Below are 21028 nucleotides of genomic sequence, written 5' to 3' on the forward strand. Positions count from 1 at the left end.
CAGTTGTCTGAAGTGCTGAAACATCTGATTACAGTGATAACATGCAGATGATATGCTTATCTCTTTTCTGTATTGATTTATGGTATGTTACCAAAATTTGCTGATTCCTTGCCTATGATCTGTATCTGAAGACCATGTAAATAAAGATTAAACAATTCAAGTAAATACATCTGGAGCTTGCAGCTCTTGCCAACCTTGGCAAAAGGTGTGTTTGCATCTAGCTTGCAGCTGCAGTTCAGGAATGGGTCCATTGTAGTTGTGCTCCCTTAGCAGCTCCTGAGCAGAGTGGGCTCAGCCTGTGCTCTTGGCTGGGCTGTTTTGAGCTGAGCCCTGTGGGTCTCCACAGTCTAGTTCTGACAGGCCTGGACCAAGAACTGGCCTGCTGTGTGTCAGAGCACAAATGGGGCTTGTCAGGAGGTGTTAATACAGGAATTAATAGCTTTCCATTTTTAGCAGTAAGGACTACTGTGAACTCATTCCTGCTTTTGTTGGTTTCCAGTTTTGAAGATTTAAATGCTATATGAATGGAACTCTGAAAATATAATTACCTGATTCTCCAGCATGATGTCAAGTACTCAGTGGCTGCTTGCTCAGACATGAAGGAACTGTCGCCTGCAAAGGTGAAGGTTAACAGCATGGGAAATGTTTTCATTAGGGTCTAGTTTGAGGTTGTGCAACAAATTCCTACAGGAAATAAAGACTGCTTTTGGCACATCAGTATTTTCCACTTCAGGTACACTTCTCTGACTGTGCCTTTTTAATAACAAAATCCTTGGAAGGAGAGAAGAGTACATATGACTTAACACTTCATTTCTAGAAGAAGGTCAAGTGATGAAAGTGACTTGAGAGATGTAAGTGAACAGGAGAGCTGGTATTATTTGGGCATGCTGAAGTTTTGTTACCAAGTACATTTTCTTTTGCTGCTTTTTGGATGGAAGGGCTACAGACGTTTCAACAGGTGATAATGTTTAAAATGTGAACAGTCTTTATATGCCAGTTAATTCAATTTATGCATTACTGGGAAACACAAATGAAGTTACTGGAGCTGAGGCATTAAAACAACACTTGTTGATGTTAAGGCTCAAGTAAGCTTTTGGAGTGCATAAATACTCTGTATGAAGGTGGTATGCCAAACTTACATATGAGAATGTTGGTTTTGCAAATGTGTTTGGCTTACCTCTTCACCTACTGCTCAGCTCTGATAATCTATTGGGATGAAGTGTTGCAAAAAGTCTAATGAAATGCTGTATTTCCAAAGCAAAATTAATTTGACCAAGCAGCAAGCCTGGAAGAGTGTGTTGTGAGACTTAAGAGATGTTTAAAAAGTTTGTGTGTTGTCCAGAACATTGTGACAAATATTTCATGTCTGTCTCTAGATAAGCAGATGTTGCTTCTGTGTTAAAAACCAGTGAATTTGTATGAAGTGGAAAGAAACATGAAAATCTTGGAGGGCAAAGTAGCAATTACGGAAAGGAAGAAAGTTAATACTTTTTTCATAACTGAACTCTTGTCTGATTTTTAAACAGTGATGTGACTTACAGAATGCCAGCAGCTGTTACTTGTGGAGGCCTATAAATGTTTTTTCCTTCGAGAATTAGTGGAGTGCAGCAGGACTTCTGGTGAGCTGTTGTGCACCATTCCAGATCTGCATTAAAAAAATTACTGTTAACTAAAATAGGATGTCATGTTATAACTATCTGCAATTAGATGACAGGTATAGGACAAGTACTTTTAAAGTATGTATTTTATCAGTGACACAAACTTGTTAATGTCAAAGTGAATGGGAGAGACTTCTTAAATGTTCTTTAACTCTGCATGTGGTTACTGTGAAAGGTATAGTAACCTCATAGGTCCTTGCTGCTTTTATCCTCTTTTTGAATTTGTATTTGAAGGGGCAATACTTAAATAGTTTCTCCTTCAGAGTTGTCCTGGCTGTCAGAATTTGGCATGCTTGGTGTCTTAAACTTACTTTTTTTGTCTTGTGGAATGTTCTTGTAGGACTTGCCCTACCTAACTAAAAAACATTCCTCTAATAGCCAGCTGAAAATGGTTCCTCAAGTGCTTCTAGCAGCAGTGAGGGCCTTCTTAAAGTTTTGCCAAAAACTAACAAGGAAAGACCCCCTCTATAGTCCCTGTGGTGGGTTCTCTTTTGAATTTTGGTGGTGCTGCAGGAATCATCAGGAGTGAGCCTTTGGATGTTGATGAATCCACAAGCAGGAATGCTGTATTTGTGCAGTAAACAAGCCATGGAAAAATGTGCTTGCAGTGTTTGATTCCCAAGTAACTCCTCAAGCATGTCAGATGATAATCAAATACTTATGTAAATAAAACCAAGGTAGATTCTGGAAGGTGAGCCTTCATCTTCATTCTTTCCTTTCAAGTAGTTTCAGATTCAGACATGCTGCAAGTATTTTAACCTTTACTTTGCTGGCTCTGCTGTAGTCAGCCACTATTACAATGAAAGGTTTATTTTCCTGTCTCTGGGTATTTTATTAATGATGTTCATGATAGAGCTCTCCTGTAGGCTAGTGTCTGTTTGATTGTACCAGTGCAAAGAGATAAGCAGATTTTCAGGGAGGCCTCTGTGGATGGTGCATCCTGGCTCCTACAGATATCTCTGCAGGACCATGGCATAGTGCAGAGGCTGTACATACATGCTGTCTTCCTGAACTCTGCCTGGTGTTCCTTGTCTAATAGTGGGTAGAGGTTCTGGGTGGCAGAGTTTTGGAGACTAGTGAATACATTTACTGCTATGTGTAGTAAAAGTTCAGTAACAAAGCTGAGCTGATTCACTTAAGTGATTTATTCTAAGCCTGCATGACTTGATAAAATAATTTGTACACAAGTGTAAGTCCCCCAACTGTTTCAACTAGTCAGTAAGATTTTCCCTTCCTGAGGGCTGTTAAAATGCAAAATACCTTCAGCAGGGCTCTGATCTTCTCCCAGAAGTCAAGAATATATTAGTTGGGAAGTCAGTCTGGCTGTCAGGAAAAAAAATGTAGCTCCTGGTTATAAAATTTATTAATAAGCACTTTAATGTTCATGACTAATCTTAAGTTAGTCTTCAGGTGTGAATGAGCTCTAAATTGGTAGCAAATGCTTTCTTCGGGTTCTTTCAATGTGTATGTGGCTGTGATGAGTCTTCCTTTGTGCTTGAAAAGACTTGCTGGTCTACCTAATTTCATATGTAAGATGTACTTACTTTATTCAAGCAAGAAAATTATTTGTTTAGGTAACACTTACATTGGCTTAATGACTAGCTTTACATTAAAGCATGAGAACTTAGTTTTATTTTAATGCTTCACTTTGCAGTTTGACTCATCTGAAGGGTTGCTATCCTGGTAAGGGGAGGAGGGTAAAACAGAAAAGTTGTGCAACTGGTACAATCTGTTTCTTGGCATCTTCATTCTGCCCCTTTACTCTGGTCTTGTCTGTGCTGTACCCTCTACCTAGGTGGCATGCCTCTGCTGTATTCCAAAAGCACTGAATGGCGTGGTTATTAACACCAAACCATAAAATAAATGTAGACTGACCAATGCTGCCAGGAATGTGACATTCACTTGGGGAAAGAATGGTAAAAAAGTATCTGTATGCCTGAATCAGTTTTGCAGTAATGGTTCTCAGCTGCTTCTGCAGTTTGGGTGTGCAGCAGAGGTCATGTTAGAGTAAGAAAAGCTCCTTGATACAAGGATTCTTTTCTCTAAGAAAGCATTGATACCAGAGATCCTATGTGATGAGTAATAAAGCTGCCCAAGCTTCTTAGCATTCTTTACTTCCTCATTTAAATTATGTGTTCGACTGAAAATTCATGGGAGATGGAGATAAAGGGTGGGAATGCTGTGATACAGTCCAGTAAACCTTGTGTTCTGCTCTCACTGATTTAATTAAATGCCGTGTTGCTGTGTTTTGTGACTGAATGTACTGACATAATCAAATCTTGTAACTGCATTATCTGTCTTTGTAGCAGGAGTTCGCTATTGAACCTCTTCAAAAATAAGTTTTTTGTCTTAAAGACTAGGTGGAAGTGCACTATTGCCTTTTAAGTGCTGCCAATGAAAGATTCTGCCACATCACTTGTACTTGAATGTGGAGCCAAACCTGCTGTTCTCATGGTTGTGAATGTCAAATGATACAATACCTTATAAAATTGACCTTATAGTTAAGTTATAGTTAAGTTGTGTGTAACACTGTTTCAGATTAGTCTTAACTCTGTGTATGTGCTTGCTAGTGGTAATTTGAGATGTGATGGTACCATTAATCAGCAATTTGATAATAGGGTTTTTAATATTGTAATCCAGTAACTAGAATTTTATGTCCTCTTGAAGCACAAACAGTTAGGCTTAAACCTCATGGATGTTAGAATGTATATTTATTGAGGCTGAGGTTACAGAAGACTTCAGGAACTTCAGATTCATAAAGCTGTGGGCTGTTCAATACAAACGATCACTTCTGGTTGTGTGTACAGTAAACTAAACTTTTGGTTGTCCTAATATAGAAGAAATTGAACACAGGAAGGGTGAAGGAGTAACTCTGTTAATGTATTTTTTCCATTATGGAAGTGGATGGAGCTGAAGGCCTATAGTTGCTGAAAACTTTATGTGGAGTTTTTCCTTAAAGGTGATTAGGGAATCTTACACTGCTTTTGTGAAATAACTGAAAAAGATCTCACTCAGATCTTAAAGGAGGAAGTGGGAAAAGGTGATTTTTATATTAATGAGGCTGTATCTCTGGGAATGTTTCTGTGTTTATATACACATGTGCTTAGCGCTGCTTACACAGGTTGGAACACAGCCATTCCTGCTCACTGTCCATACAGTCACTTTTGGCTGAATTCTTAATAGTGTTTTAGGTAATGACTTACTGGGTGTGTACTCTGAACTTGAATTTTTATTGTTGTATAGGAAGGGCTAGGGAAAAGTGGCTGTGTAGCTCTGTCTTATTTACGTTGATGTTGAAGATTTGGACAAAGATTTAAGGTATTTCTTACTCCATAACAGTGATCTATGACTGTATGAGCTATCTTGGAAAACATGTTTGAGTGCTAGTGCTATCTGAAAGCCCTTGTATATCTTGTTACTTTAGTCACTTACTGTAAAAGTTTGACTTCTGTGTGTAAGTCAGCATGATGAAGTTGATTCTCACAGGTGCAAACTGATCAAAAGGAATAATTTTAGTGTAGATTTCTGCTTCCTGCTGTCTTTTGTTTTAACAGAGCTGGCAAGGACAAAACAAAGGATTCTTCCTGTGTGCATGGGGGTTTCTGACAGGATATTTCCAAACTTCATACCTAGGATGTGCATGTTGCTGAAGCCAGTTGTTTTTTGTTTGCATCTGTTAGCAGGTCAGGCAAAATCTAACATGTTTGTTCTGGGCAGTAATGAAAGCAGGGCCTTTGGGGTGTGCTTGGAGGGGATCCTTTTGTTCTTGAGGTGTGGGTTTATTTTATAATCATTGTTGAAGGAAAAGGGCTAGTTCAGGCAACTTGTCATACTGAACTCTTGGTTGAGCCTGTGATATTTCTGTGGAAACATCTCTGGATAGTCCATTTCAAACACCAGTGTGGTCTGTGCAGTCGTTTTTCATGCAGGCAGATGCTCTTAAGTTTTCAAGTTTAAGAGAAAGATTGCTATGCAGGAATTGATGACTAAAGGATAACCAGTTATCTGCAAAATACTCTTGTGTGGGGGAGAGAGGGAGCTAGTAGGATGTGGCTGTTGGCTTTCCACAAACTGTGGTGCATTTCTGTGTTTTTTATTTTTTTCTGGTGTTATTTTTCCACTTGTTTAGTGCCTAAAGGAAATCTAGAAAATGTGAAATACAGGCACTGGAGCATGAAGCTTCTCCTCAGGTCTGGATTTTAAAATTTATTAACTTTTGCTCACTAACCATTTCTACAGCATACCCCTAATTCTAGAGTTTTTCATGATTGAGATGGAGATACAATATTGGCATTGGAAAATGCCTCAGTCTGTGAATGAGGAACCCCTGTGCACTTAGAAGCCTGGTTACTGTATTACCAGTAAGTGGTGGTGGAGGGAGGCACTGTGAGTGGCCTGATTTGACTGTGGTGGGCTTGGTGCCAGAACAGTCAGGTGTGCTGCATGTTAGTCTCCTGCTGTCCTCCTCTTGAACTGCCCCTGGGACCTCACCTGGCTAGAAATTAGTCTCTGTTCTCAGGTGTGTTCCCTTCATCACTTGTATCTGACACCCTCCCACCTTGTCTGTGCACATTTCCTTTTCCTGTGAGGGTTTTGGAGAATTGGAGCTGACAGGTAGAGTGCCTGTGTGTGAGAACTTCAGACTTGTGCAATACAATTACTTAATATATTGAAATGATTAATACACAACTCTGAACTGAAACAATATGCTAGTCATTCAGGTTGCTGTTTACTATTAGCATATTCTGCATTTTGGCTCCTAATGCACACTCTAATGTATTCTTAATGAAGCAGTTAATTTAATTCGATTTTTTTCCCTTCACCTTTCTTTATTGAAAGTGTTGCTACCACAAGGAGAAAATACATCGGAGATGCAGAAGCATATATGAGTGCTTTGTTGTGTTCTGTTGTTTTGGTTGTGTTACATTTTTGCCTGCTAGAGGAAATGATTCAAAATCACGGTAAGAAAAGTTTGAAGTCAGAAATGGGGTGAATATTTTCAAATGAGAGCTAATCTGTTCCCATAGCTTACCAGGATTTTGTCAATCCTCTGGTATGAGGAGGTCTTAAACTAGAATATTTTTAGAGATAGTTTGGCTCAATAGCAGATTACTGAGCTCAGTGTTGGAGTATCTGGGTGAACTAGCTGGTGTTATGCATGAGGCCAGACTGGATGCTTACAGTAACTCTGGAATTCGAACTGTGCTCATGTTCACAGATCACTGTCAAATAATGTTGTCTTTGCTGCTAGAATTTTAAGAAACACTTGCAACTGTTGCGAATGATCTCTTCCAAGTGTGCTGGGATTCCAAAACTGTCTGGCTTAACTGGGCATTAACTCCTGAAAAATATGTGTCTCAAATCTTTTACACAGTGATTTTTGTTTCTGTTCTCCAGAGTTGAAACTCTAGGCCTTCTCACTCCAGGCAAATAATTACTAAATACTTAGAACAGTATTTCATGCTTGCTAACCGGAGTTTTTCCTTTGTTCCTGAATAGCAAAAAGAAAAAAAACCCAACCAAACCTACTTGAATTAACATTTTGATGTAGATTCAAAGGTGTTCCTGCTGTTCTAATCCCCACTTGTCAATACTTGATATAGTGTTTCTGAGCTTGGAGTGAGGTGGTGGCAAGTGGATTTGGGTGAGAAATCCTGAGATTGTTGAAACTTCCTGATGCTTCAAGCAACCACTGATGCCTCAAACATTTTAAAAAGGAGTCTCCAGCTTTGGAGAATTAATTAGCCCTCCAAGGCAAGTCTTGTGTGGTATAACTAAAAGACGTGATGAAAGAGCATGTTGTTGTTTTTTTAATTTCCTAAAGTTAATTGCACAATAGGAAGGACTCAGTCAAGCTTGTGCCTGGCTGCTTAGCAAAGAAATCTGCTGCTGAATGATGAGCAGCTTGTGAGGCATTAGCATGTTCACGGAGCAGAACAATATCAGTGATTTTGGCAGTCGGTGCAGCCTCTGCCAATACACACCTAGCAGGAATCCTTGAAGCTGTTGAGAGCAGATAGGCCAAATGTGGTACGAGCACTTCAGTTCTTCTGGAGTTGTTTCTTCATCTTACTACTTCAAGATCTTGCAGGAGCTGCAGAAGTGAAGTAGTCTGGGTCTTAGATGCATACTGGTTCAGTAAAGTGAGCAGTGCAAAGTTCCCTTCCCAGGGCAAAGCTGCAGAGACTGGAATTGGTTTAAGAACTGTGGATCTAATTATGGCCCATTTATTTTGTGCTATTAATGTTCCAAAAACATGTTGGCTTGATTGTTGGCCCACTTACTACTGTGACCATGATCACTGGTCAGATAAACTATATACTCTGAACCTTAATTATTGCTTGTGCCATGGTGGCACCTGACTGGTGCTGGATAGGAAGTATAAAAACTTACTGGTACAAATGATGCAGACTTTTACAGGAGGGTAGGGAAGGAAAAAAAAAGCTTTGTAGTGATAGTGGACTGTGTGGAGTGTTTCATCAATGAGGGTGAAAATCAATGGTGCTACTGACTGAGAAAGGGCCAGCAGTCAAATTTTTCACGGTTGTCCAACAGAACTTATTTTTTGTTGGTTCTATTTCCCTGTAATTTGCTACATGAGGAGTTAGAGTGAGATGTAGATGGTGAAAAGTAAATATTACTCAGAACATGCATTCAAGATCAGATAATACGGGCAGTAAGAAGCAGGGCCTTTCCACTTCTATTAAATATCCTTGGCAATATGTTGGGGAATTGGCTTGCTCTTACTTTGTGTAGAGGAAAATTAAAGTAAATGCTTTATCTTTTCAGTCTGTCTGGTTAAAGCATACAGGGATAATGGAGTCCATACTTTACAGATGAGCAAACATACATTTCAAGTAATTAGGTTTTCAGTTCAGTCTACTGTGGAGTTGCACAGAGATGATAGATGAGCCAAACTTTGACTTAGTATAGGCTTTTTGTTTGTTTGAAGCTTGTAGAAATTGGTAACATTCTGGAAACTATTGCTGATTATGTCTGCACGCTATACTTCCTGGGTTTGGAGGTATATGCATTTGGGGGCAGTGAGTAAAGCAAAACACTTTCGGAATAACTCTTTAATAGGTCAGGGCAAGGGAAATGTGTCAGTATTGAAGCATTTTTTTATAAACTGTACCTCTATAATGTGGCTGTGCCACATGATTTCTCTGAGACTCTAAATTCTGGTTACATTACTGATGTATTGCATTATTTTGGTTAATATTGTGTAAGTCTCTCACTGACTTACTGGTATGACAGTCTTTCCAATTTTGTGCCTGTTCTGGTAGGTACAGCTCTACCAGCATCCTCTACTAACTCACCTTTTCAATTCCAAAATCAACTGACAAAACTTGCAACTTGTTTTTGAGGGGCCTGTTTGAGTGGAGCATCTAAAACTGTTGTAATGAAGATTATTAAAAAAACCAACCAACCACAACCCAAAACAAAACCACCCCAAAACTAATGTGTAAAGCAAACCTGAGACTTCTGGAATCAGCACATTCTGGCTGAAGAAAAAGCTGATTTATCCATGAAGCTAGCTTTTGAAGATAATTATCAGAGTAACAACTGTAGTTATTTCCAAGTGAACTTTGTGTGCTTTTCCAAGTGAGAGGCCTTCTCCGTAGAAGACTTTGGTTGGGTGCCTACTCTGTCCTGGATTTTAGAAAAAGGATGTTTCTATAGGGCAGAGCGAATAGGGTAGTTTGCTGTGTCTAGTTTTCAATGCCTTTGAAAATAAGTTGAGGCATAAGACAGGGAAACTAAGTTTCTTGTCAATGCTGTGACCTCTTTCTGGGATTGTTGTTCGTATATTTTTAAGTGATTTTAAAGAATAATTATATGAGTATGGGCTTGGCCTGGATTGTGATATGGTAGGTGACCCTTAGTAAACATAATAAAAGTACTCTTATTACATCCGTTGTGGATAAACAGTCTTGCTCAGGGGTAAAGATGGATTTAAAAGAATTTTTTTGGATCCCTATGCACTGAGGAATATCTGGGGGTGATGGAGGGTGATTGGGAGTTGAAGGGGAGAAAGTACATGAAAGCTATTGTTCAGATGGAACTCAAATATACTTCAGGCTGCCAGCAAAAACTGTTCAGCCTTTAAAAAAAAAGCAGAACTAATTTGAGTAGAAAATCCTCACTGTTTTTTCTCTTAATTTCACAGCTGATTGCAATGCTGTTCTTAAAGCTCTACAGCCCATTTTTCAGGAGCAGGGAATGACAGAAACAGTTTATAACTGGGAAGACCATGGTTATTTAGCAACCTACATCAAAAAAAATGGCAGGTGAGTGGATTTTCCTTCCTCTTGATAATGGTGCCCTCTTTCCTCCCATATGAATAGTTATTTCTCCCTGTATTGGATCTCATTCTGGGGTACAGGGAGGGCAAACTGTTCTTTTACTGGCCTTGTGTATGAAGTGACTAAAATAAAACAGAATACTGTTGATAATCTTTTTGTGTCATTTTGCAGTTTGGATATCAGAACAGTTGAGTTGGTAAACCTGGGCTCTATTAATGCGGTAACATCATATGGTGTCTTGATCTCAGGGCCAGTCCTTCCAAATGCAGGACAGCTCAAGTCGGTTAAATGTATTTGTAATTCTTCTGACAATGGAATATGTTTAAATGTTAAACTAACCTTAGCATGTGAATGATTAAAACTCTCGTATGTGCTTTTAAACACTTTATTATATGCTTCAAATTCTCAAGCAGCTACAGAAGTAACAAACAGTGTGACAAAGGTGTGGTTGGTGTCATTAGTGACACTCATATAAACAGAATCTACTGGGTTAAACTGGTAAGCAAACCCACATTTGCGTTATTTCCCAAAGCTGCTTTTACAGTGTCAGGGTTAGTTAATCACTGTATACATTTTCCTGGCCTATTAGTAACTATTGTAATTTTATTGCACTTCATTTGTTTCCAGTTATTCAGTTGTTTGTTCTTGACATTCATTGTGGTGGTTGCTGCTTTTGTTTGTTGAAATACCTGCATACTTCAGTCATCTTCAGGATTGGAGTTAAGCTAAATAAGCTTTAATTTGTTGGCTCTCTTCCTGGCTGTCCTGTTAAGCAGCTCAGTTGGCCACGCTCCTAACATACATAAGAATTGCCTAAGGATTTTAAAGTTCTATCAGTTTTTTTTATTTTGAAGTTCTCTCTCATTAGAGAACTATATCTAGTAGGAAGATCAGATCCTAGGTGAATGTGTTGCTTGCTGGAATTTGTCTCTGGGTTTACTGTGTGTGAACATATTTGTATGTACAGCTCTGTCTTTGTATTTTTATATATATTATATGAAGTAGTGCAGACCAAGTGGACTGGTGAACTGGGGTCTTGACTTAAGTTAACAAGTATGAGTCTAGTCCTGTCTATAGCTTTCCCAATCATGCTCTTTGAAGTTCTTAGTATATTTCAGTTAGCTTTTCAAATGTGACACTGGCTTTTTCTGACAAAAATTGTTTCTTTTATACTTGATGTGCCTAGAAAAACTTGTTACTTGTCTCTTGGTTTTGTACAGTCTTCCTTACTCTGTTTTCCTTACTCTGTTTTTAGTTACTTGTGGTTTTGTTTTCTTCCTGAATAATTTGATAGATTCCAGTTCTAGATAACCTTTTGTTTCTGAGGTCAGTGAAAAGATAGCCAAGACAATGGTTTACTACTCTGATGCTATCCTTCCTCTGTATTGGGGTAAGCTTGTATTTAGTTTCACTAAAAAGATAGTATCAAGGATACACAAACTGAACAATCAGAGGGTAGAATATCTAAAATTAAAAGTATTGACAGGATTTGAAGGTTGGCTTTCTGTCATTACATGGCCTCATCTTGCTTCCTGTGTTTTCCTGAGTCTCAAAGTGACATATGAAATGTGAAGTCTCAAACTGGCTTTCCCCTTTGCAATCTCATCTGATTGCTCCCATAAGAAGACAGCTTCTTCTAAAGGAGCAGTTTCCACAGCTAAATTACTTGTCCTTTGAAATGTTCCAGGAACTTTCTGGAAAACTGTCTTCTGTTGTATAACTCTTCCAGGAGATAACTGAACTGGCACCTAGAAGCCAGGGAATACTGAGTTTCAGGAAAAAGTGTGAACTTAAAGATGCTCTAAATACTGAGGTGTCCATGTAAGACATGACTGCACTTTCTACTACTGTAGCACCATTTTTGCCTTTTCTGATTGACTTTCTCTGTCACTCTCCATTTGATGTGTTTTAAGCCAGATGTTGAAGTCTTCCTTTCTCCCTGTAAGTGCAGGTGCCACAACCTTGCTTTTCCTTGTTCCCTATTGTACTGTGCTTCACAGTCTGTCACTAATCCAAGCATGAATGTGGTCACTTAAATTTTGACAGTTACGCTTGGTTTTAATACCAAATTACCATTGTCAGCTTAATCCTAAATTGTGTAGAAGTTAGTTCAAAATTACTTTTTCTAGTGAAGACTTTTAACCCTTATGAAATTCTCAGTTCTGATATACAGGTCTGGAAACTTGAGCTTCTAAGAGAAGCTATCAAGGAGAGCATCCTAAACATAATAAGGAATTACAGTTTGTGAAGCAGCCTCAAAACTGAATAATGAAGAACGAGAATGCACAGAAGAACTGAGTATTAAGAGGGCATCACTTGCTTTGCAAGTGGCTATTTTTTTTCCTGGTGCAATGTTAAATGTAAATAAAGAATGGTTATTGCTTGCTCTTGGTATATTCATTGCCATCTGAACTGGATTTATTTCTGCTGGAAATGACTCACTTCACTAGTCAACTTACTGTCTATAGTGGTGTGAGTTAAAGTACTTTTCTGTGCTTTCCCAGCCCCATTAAACACTGAATTGGGAAGCATGTGCAGTAGAACTTTCTGTGAGTTTTGGTACCTCAGCAGATCTGTTTTGAGTTTTCAGATGACCTAAACTGCATGTACTTTTTTTAAGGCAGTCTTCAGTATATTTCTATTAATGTCTGATGTAATGTCAGTTAACTGAAACAAATAAGGGTGTGAACACTTAAACCAATAGACTGAGCAGTTGAAGCCCTGCAAAACAGCAACAAACATTTCATGAGTTAGGAATGAACTAGTGAATGTACACAGTATTTGATACTATCAAATAGGCTTTATTTTAATACTAGCAATCTTATGTCTGCATTTTGAGACCTAAATATCGTAAAATTTCTATGCTAATTAAGAAAAGTATCTGACACAACTAGGAAGAAATTAGTTAGGGCATGTGGACTTTTTCTGCAAGTGTACTTCTGGAAGTAAAGTAGCTTGTAGTGAACAGCAGGGAAAAAAAAATTGTGGTGGAGTGTAGGTATGTCATGAGCAGTTTCCTGTAAGGATGGCTCGGTGTTACTGGGAACAAAAGTTCTCCATGATGAAAGATGCATGAGTTGGTGCTGCATGTGAGTAGGGGTTTTGTGAGTATGCACATACAAACACATTTTTAACCAGCTAAAGGTGACAGCCATTGCAAGACAAAGATGTGCAGCTGATGTTACAAGCTGGCTAATAATCCCAGGAAAAAAACCCTTTGAGATAAGGTTGTAGTATGTTGCTAAACAGTATAGATATTCTAAAGTCGAAGAGATAGCCCCTGTAGCTTGCACGGTGCCCTGTGCTACAGATTATTGAATTGTGGGCACTATTGTTGACAAAACTGTCTCTGACAAAGATACTGTGTGAACAGCACTGTGGAGGGCTGTGGCTGTTAAACGAATCGGGGCTGATTTGGGGATTAAGTATGCTTTCCTGTTGTCATTATCAAAGCAACAGATCCCCATTCTCCTTTGTCTGAAGCTAAGCAAACAAAAGTCACAGGTGGCAACTTTACCTGGTCCGTTTAGTTTGTGATTTACTCTGACAAAGGACCTAATTGAGGGAAGTTCAGCTGAAAACATTTACTAATGGGGCTGTCAACACAAGGCTCTAGAGCTGGTCAGGAAATGGCTCACTTTAGCCACTCAAGTCCCTCTCTGTAGTCGTGGGGATGGATACACTTTTCTGCTTTGCCAGTGCCTTTGCTGGTTGGAGAACAGTAACACATGCAGGAGAGGAGCTCAGTCTGAGTTCTGGGGCCCAGCAGTCTTGTTTTCATGATCTATGTGTTTTCAGATAACTTCCAGAATGTTTTCAGGGTCACCTTAAGCAGCATTCTTGTACTGGTGTCACTTACTTTAGCTTAGGCTGAGCAAAAATGCTAGGAATGTGAAGTCTTTATTTACTGTATTTTAAAAAATGTTATTAAATAAGGAATCATAGAATCACAAAATGATACCTTAAACATCATCTAGTCCAACCCCCTGCCATGGGCAGGGACACCTTCCACCAGACCAGGTTGCTCAAAGCCCCATCCAGCCTGGCCTTGGACACTGCCAGGGAGGGGGCAGCCACAGCTTCTCTGGGCGACCCCTTCAGTGCCTCACCACCCTCACAGTGAAGAATTTTTTCCTAATATCTAATCTGAATCTGTTCTCTTTCAGTTTGAAACAATTACCCATTGTCCTATCACTACCCTCCCTGATAGAGAGTCCCTCCCCACCTTCCCTGCAGGCCCCCTTTAAGCACTGGAAGGCTGCTATAAGGTTTCCCCGGAGTCTTCTCCAGGCTGAACAACCCCAACTCTCAGCCTGTCCTCACAGGGGAGGTGCTCCAGCCCCCTGGTCATCCCTGTGGCCCTCCTCTGGACCTGCTCCAACAAATCCATATCTTTGCTGGGGACCCCAGAGCTGAACACAGCATGGCAGGTGGGGTCTCACCAGAGCAGAGTGTCAGCATCACCTCCCTCAATCTGCTGGCCACACTTCTTTTGGTGAAGCCCAGGATGTGATTGGCTTTCTGGGCTGTGAGTGCACCTTGTTGGCTCATGTCCAGCTTTTTGTCCACCAGCATCCCTAAGTCCTCCACAGGGCTGCTCTCATGGCCCAGCCTGTATCCGTGCTTGGGATTGCCCCAACCCAGGTGCAGGACTTTGGCCTTGTTGAACTTCATGAGATTTGCATGGGGCCACCTCTGCAGCCTGTCAAGGTCCCTCTAGATGGCCTCCCTTCCCTCCAGCGTGTCGACGACACTATGCAGCTTGATGTCACTGGCAAACTTGCTGAGGGTGCACTTGATGCCACTGTCCATGTTGCCTGCAAAGATGTTAAACAACACTGGTCCCAATACTGACCACTGAGGTATGCCACTTGTCACTGGTCTTCACTTGGACATTGAGCCATTGACTGTGACTCTTGGAGTGGGACCACCCAGACAGTTCCTGATCCACTGAATGGTCTGTCTGTCAAAACCACGTCTCTCCAGCTTAGAGGCAAGGATCTTTTGGAACAGTGTTGAATGCTTTGCACATGTCCGGGTAGATAACGTCAGTTTTTCTTCCCTTATCCACGAAGGCTGTAACCCTGTTGTAGGAGGCCACCAAATTGGTCAGGCAAATTTGAGAAGATTATTAAAAGGAGAAAGTTGTTAATGCTAATCTTTGGAATTTGTTGAGTATCTTCTCAGCTCACATTGTATTTTAATAGCGTCACTGCTTGTGAGCAAGTATTCTTCTGTTACATACTGCATACAGCCACCAGGGTTTTTCTTGTCCTTTGTTCATCCATGCTCCCTCTTCTTTCATATTCCACCTGTAAGTTCTTTAAAAACTCACAAAACCTGGAACTTAGAGTCGCTGTTTCTGTAGTAGAAGACTGACTTTTAGAAAAGCTTTGACCTCTCCTATATACATATCCATTTTTAGCTTCTGTCTCTGTCTGAATTCTTGTTTAGAGAAGTGTAATCCTACTGGCATTTGACTTCAGTGTTCACAAAAGTGCAAGATTTTTACCCAGTTGAAGTTGGTTTGTACGTCACTGAGATGATTAATATGTTCACTTACCCCAGTGTTCTTACTTTCGTCTTTTCTGTGTTAGTCTGTTGCTAACAGCTCTATATGCTAGTCAGCGTGTTTTAAAGGAGCAGGATGAACATTCCTCAGCTCTTTGTTTCAGGCTAAAATGTTGTAGTTTATTCATGGCATTACCCAGAGTGCAAAAATGGGCTGAAAAATTGAAGCAGTTGGTAGGAATCAGCAACGGTTTAGAACTGTGATAGCTTTCATTGGTTTGATTTCCTTATTTTGTTACAAGAGAACAGGAATAATGATATAGTGAAAAACTGTTGTTGCTCTAATTCCTTAAGGTCCCTTAAGTACTTTGTAATTAAGGTGAAGAGCATTTTAAAAAAAGACAGAATGCTTTATTAAAACAATATCATGACAATTTTTTTAATTTTGGAACTTCCTAGTTATAAGAGGTTTTCGTTTCCTCTCTCATGAGTAATTTGATAGGTGATTCTTTTACTGGCAAGCTATTTTTCAAATACTTAAACTATTCTATCCTATAGTGGCTCAAGTTAGTCTGCCACCAGATAAAAGGTTTGACAGGTGAAGACTTTGACAGGTGAAGAGAGGTTTGTAGGTACTTGTCTATCTAGTTTTATTCTCTGGGCACAGTGGTGGTGGTAAATCCTTTCTTAAATACGTGGATTTGCAATGTTTCCCGCTGTTCAGTACAAGTAACTAAGGTAGGATACGCGTTTTGGCTTAGAATGTGTTGATCTCACTGCTTCTGATTCTTTTTAAGTAAAGAGGATGCTCATCTGAAACCTCTCAGTTACTTTTTGATTTGTGCAGTTGGCATTTATTTCTTAGCATCTGATGTTCCTTTTTGTTCAGGTGGCGAGATGCAGCACCCAAGACGGGATGCTGCACTCAGTAGACTTGTTTCTGTAGTCTGCCCACTCACACAAAAAGCTTGAGTAGTGCCCCAGAAGGTGTGGCGGGTATGCAGGTGCAGCAACAGGTGGGGCTTTGTTGCAGTGGGGGCTGCTTTTAAGTGCAGGTTTTGTTGCCTAATGGAAAGGAGAGGGTCCCTCTTCCTCACTGAGCTTTTTTCTCACTGCTTTTATGAAAGTGCATGCAAGTGCACACCAAGGTGTGGCAGGTGTTTTATTTTGAGAACAGAAATTAAATTTTTCAGTAAGACAAGATGCAGGAGGGGAGACTTTTGAAGGAAAGTTTTTTTTTTTTCCCCCCTCGTTTGGATTGTAATGTAATCTTTGCTGTATTTTTATAGGTAGTAAAAAGAAACTGTATTGTCGTGGTTCTTAAAGCTGTCCCCCAAATATTGTAAGAGCTCCTGCTGAAAACTTGCGTTCATGTGCGTTCTGCCAAACAGACAAGCGTAAAGTAACAAAAGCCAGCATAGCCTTTGCTCTCTGCGGATTGAAGCTAGTAAGTCTTTTGTGGGTTCAGCCTCGGCCTGCTGCTGTTGCCTTAATGCTGCTAGTCTGGTCGCTTTTCTAAACGTACCCTTGTGCTGTTAGCTGTGTGTATGAATCTTCACAGGCATTTTAGCTGTTCTGGGTGTTAATTTCCAACCAAGTGAATTTTAACCGAAGTATAACCAACCTGGATTTTTATAAGCTTCTTTGAGAATTTCGAATGTCATTCATGGTTATTTACCATAAATTATTTGTCTGACATTATCAGCCAGATGCTCGGAACTTAAATTTTTACCCCAGTATGCTGCTCCAGCCTGGTGCCTGCCGTTCATGCCTGCCTGCCCCCCACCCCCAGTGTCAGGACCCTGCTATTAGACTAGGTAGAGGTAACAATTCAACAAAATGAATGATGGTTCTGCAGTGTCTCTGTGTTCTAACGCTATCGTATCAGTTACGCTAAGTCCGAAGTTGTGCGGTTGTGTTATGCAGAGCAGCCCTCCTCTCTGCCTCTCCTTGCCTTTCACCCAAAAAAAGACCCCAAAGCAAAGGCAGTAACATCACATCCTGAGGAAATATTTCATGCAGTCACATGGGAAGTGAAAACAGTGTCAGCTGTCAAATCTTATGATAGCTATGTGGTTCTTGTAGGAAAGAAATTTAAAGGGGAACTCAAGTCATGGGACAATCGATCTTTTGCTTATTTGTGTAAATAGCAACCCCTAGAATATGGGAATAAACAGATGAAGAGTTTTTCTAACTGTGCAGATATTTCCGGCGATGTGCCAGATTTCTGAGAACTTAATAACCGTGCTGTCTCATGGACTGCAAATACTCATTTCTGCCTGTAGTGCTGCAGCTCTGAGGGCCCAGAGCAGGTCTGTTGACTTCACCAGAAAAGTTCCTTTTCACTGAATGGTTGCATGCAAAACCTGCTGGAGTGACCACTGCTTCCATCTAGTGAGCTCTGCTCTTGTGTCTTTCTGTTTTTAAAAAAAAAAAAAAAAAAATCTCCTGGGGTCTTGTGATAAAGCTGTTTGTTCTTACAGTTATGCCTGACTATTTTTTTTCTTGCTATATTAGTCACATTACAAAATATACCCTTGCTGACATGAAAATCGTACAAACAAAATCCTGGTAGGTCTTTCTCCAGAGCTGTCCTTTGCAGTAGCTGTTCCCGCTATGCTGAGTACCAAGAGATTCCAGGAGAAGCACACAACTAATTTGAGTCCTTTTAGTTTGAGGGGTTGTAAGGTCACAGAGAGAAGTGTTTAAAAACTCTGAAGCCCTGTAGGGACTGAGGGGGGAGTGTGTGTGTCCTGCCCTCTCTTTTTTTGTTGTTTAATGGTCCTGCTTGTGGCTTAGTGGTACTGATGGGAACATCAATGTAAGCTGTAAGATATTGTGGTCACTATGCAAAGTATGAAGTGGCCCATGTATCAAAAGTACTGAACTGTGTCAGTCATCAGTGAGTGGGGCACAGCATCCTAAAACAAGCAGGTAAAATGTTTACCTGGCAAAGTTCAGAATAGCTTCCTCTGCTTTGCTTTGGTTTTGGCAGGAGTACAGTAGAATGAGTTTGCTGGTTGTCCCTAAGCACTCTCTTACACAGCTTGTATGAGAAAAGCAAAAAGCTGCCTTAGAAATGTCTTGAATACTGTAAACACTGTTGTTTTAATTAGCATTAGCTCATAAACCTGATCTCTTAAGAGGTAGCACTCTATCTGGTAGTGAAAAAGCAAAAAAAAAAAAAGGGAAGAAAAAACCATCTTTGTTTACTCCTTGACTATTTTCTGTTCATCCTTTCATCAGGGTAAAATAGTCTGGTTTACTTTATGCAGCAGTAATTTCCTGGTGCGGGGGGAATGCATATTTTAAGGCTGTTCTGTGGTTTCGCTTAATGGCCATTGGGAGTACAGAGGTTTCTAGTCGCTAATCAAAAACACTTGTCGGGAGGACACCTAGTGGACAGTCCCCGAGATGTAGGGAGGGTCGCTAAAGGGCTGTGACGATCTGCAGGTCCTTGGGAGCAGCAGCTTGGGGAGGGCGTGTGCATATTGCACAGAAAAGTCTTTGCTCCCGAAGGCAAGACACGTGCATAAAGTCTTAAGGAAAGCCCGAGACTTGCCGGTCACATCTTTTGAAGAGAAGTGGGTGACACTCTGGTTTCTCTGTCAACTCTAAACACATCACAGCTACAGATCACTGCTATCTAAAGCCAGCAAGAGTGTTTTCATCCTTGAACCACTTCAGTCAGTTTCATCATTTGATCATTTTACGGTTATCTAAAATTAGAAACTTCAGGTAACTCTTACAGAATGTTCAGGATTTTCTCTCTGACTGGAGGTAAAGGTGTTTTCTGGCCAGAGTTCCCACCACCATGGGGAAGGTGGTGTTCATGTTGAGGCTGACAGTTTAGGAAAGGACCTCTGGAAGGGACAAAAAAAGGTGCGAGCGGTGGGGAGATGGGAGGTCACCTAACCTCCAACAAGTTACCTCCAACAAGAGTTGGTTTGTGTTTTGCCTTTGAGGTTGAGTGGGGTGGTAAGAGCAGACAAGCAAAGAAAGGGGCATTCGGAGAACTGTATACAGCTTTGCCTGGGGTTTCTCTGTGTTGTATAAATGAACTTCCATCCCTGAATACCCTTCCTTCTTTGCTTGGCTGTTCCTGTTCCCATCCTCTCCTCTGCCCTCTTCTTCCAGTGTGTGTGCTTCTCCTCCCTTATGTACTCCCTTTGTAGCCTTTCTGTTTTTTTTGTCCTCTCCCCTCCCCAGCATGGAAAGGGTATCACCTCTGCTGCTCTGTTTCTATTTTCTTGTGTCCTTCCCCGTAGTCCTTTTCTTTGTTGCAAGTTCATAAAGGTCCTCTGTCCACCCAACACCAAGCATGGTGAAGCCTTGCTCTTTGCTCATTAAATGCTCCCGTAATACAATATATGGCAGGAGTTTTGTCTGTCTTGCATCTGTATTTGTGAGTGAGAATTTGCTGCTGTAACTTCTTTGCCAGTCAAAGCTGTGGTTTGCTCCAGGATACTTACTGTTCCTCACTTACAAATTTTTGTTCAGCTTCGAATGTGAACACTATCTCTGTGAATAGTTGCTGTAAAGTTTAAAAACAAACAAACAACAAAAAACCCAAAACTCAAGAAGTGAGAAGGAAGATAATAGGGGAAGGAAAGTGTCCAGTTGTTTTTGAGGCTTGATTTTGATTAAGAAAACAAAACCACACATAAAACACAGCTGTTCAAGCAGGCCGTATTTAAAGAGCTGAGACTAGTAGGCAGTGTATTTTCCTGGCGTACCACAGTTGTTCTGGTTTAAACACCCTGTTTCACTGCCTTGCTGTCTGCTGATTTTATTAGTTAAGTAGCAGCTGGCATGCTCTTGCAACCTTGTTTACTGCTTAGTGTGTTGCAGAGGAAGACCAGAGCTGGCACTGCCGAAAGTTACAGATGGCTGGAAAAAGAAATGTGCGTTATGAACTTAATATAACCTTTTCAGACTTTTTTCCTCACTCATTCTGATTTTTAGTAATAAAGACATCATTGTTATCTCTCTATATTTTGTAGTTTTGCCAATTTGAGAATTCACCCCCATGGATTAGTGTTGGTGGATCTGCAGAGCTACAATGATCATACGAAAGGAAGAGAGGAAGTTGATCAGGTATGAGCGATGCTTATCTTACTGGGCTTGTCAAACTGCATGGGGAGCCCTTCTTTTTAGGTCAATCAAAGTGTATCTTGGTAAAAGATTTTTAAATATCAAAGTTAGTTCAAACCTGAATGCTTACGAATAAGGAGTAGAAACACCTGTTGTAGTTACATATACACGTATCATTGTGTGTGCATGCATACACACACACTCTCTTTTGCATGTCCTGGGCCTTATGTTCTTTCCTGTAAAAGTTGTAAAGACGTAGCAGCCCTGGTGAGGGTCAGGTCTTGTCAGGTACCCAGGGCAGTCAGGGAGAAGTGATGCTCAATCTGCAACCCTAGTGGATTAGTGTATGACTTTTTTTTTCCCCGTCTCTTAATGTGAGAGATGGGGAGCTTCTGTTCTCAAATTTCTCCCCCATGGAGAAAAATAATTTCATCTTCCCTGATGTGAAGGTTCCAGAAA

At 40.4% G+C, this 21028-nt stretch overlaps 1 protein-coding gene across 1 annotated transcript in view; it reads left to right on the plus strand.

Annotated features, from left to right (window-relative positions):
- Window positions 1–21028, plus strand: part of SMS (spermine synthase) — a 50461-nt gene that overhangs the window by 7684 nt on the left and 21749 nt on the right. Inside the window, exons 2-3 of the mRNA XM_086467470.1 lie at window positions 9829–9949; window positions 20479–20572. Coding sequence (XP_086323596.1) covers window positions 9829–9949; window positions 20479–20572 — 215 coding nt within the window. The remainder of the gene's footprint in view (window positions 1–9828; window positions 9950–20478; window positions 20573–21028) is intronic.

The sequence above is a fragment of the Leptosomus discolor genome, chromosome 1 (assembly GCF_034619465.1).
Source record: "Leptosomus discolor isolate bLepDis1 chromosome 1, bLepDis1.hap2, whole genome shotgun sequence".
In the NCBI taxonomy this organism is placed as follows: Eukaryota; Metazoa; Chordata; class Aves; order Leptosomiformes; family Leptosomidae; genus Leptosomus; species Leptosomus discolor.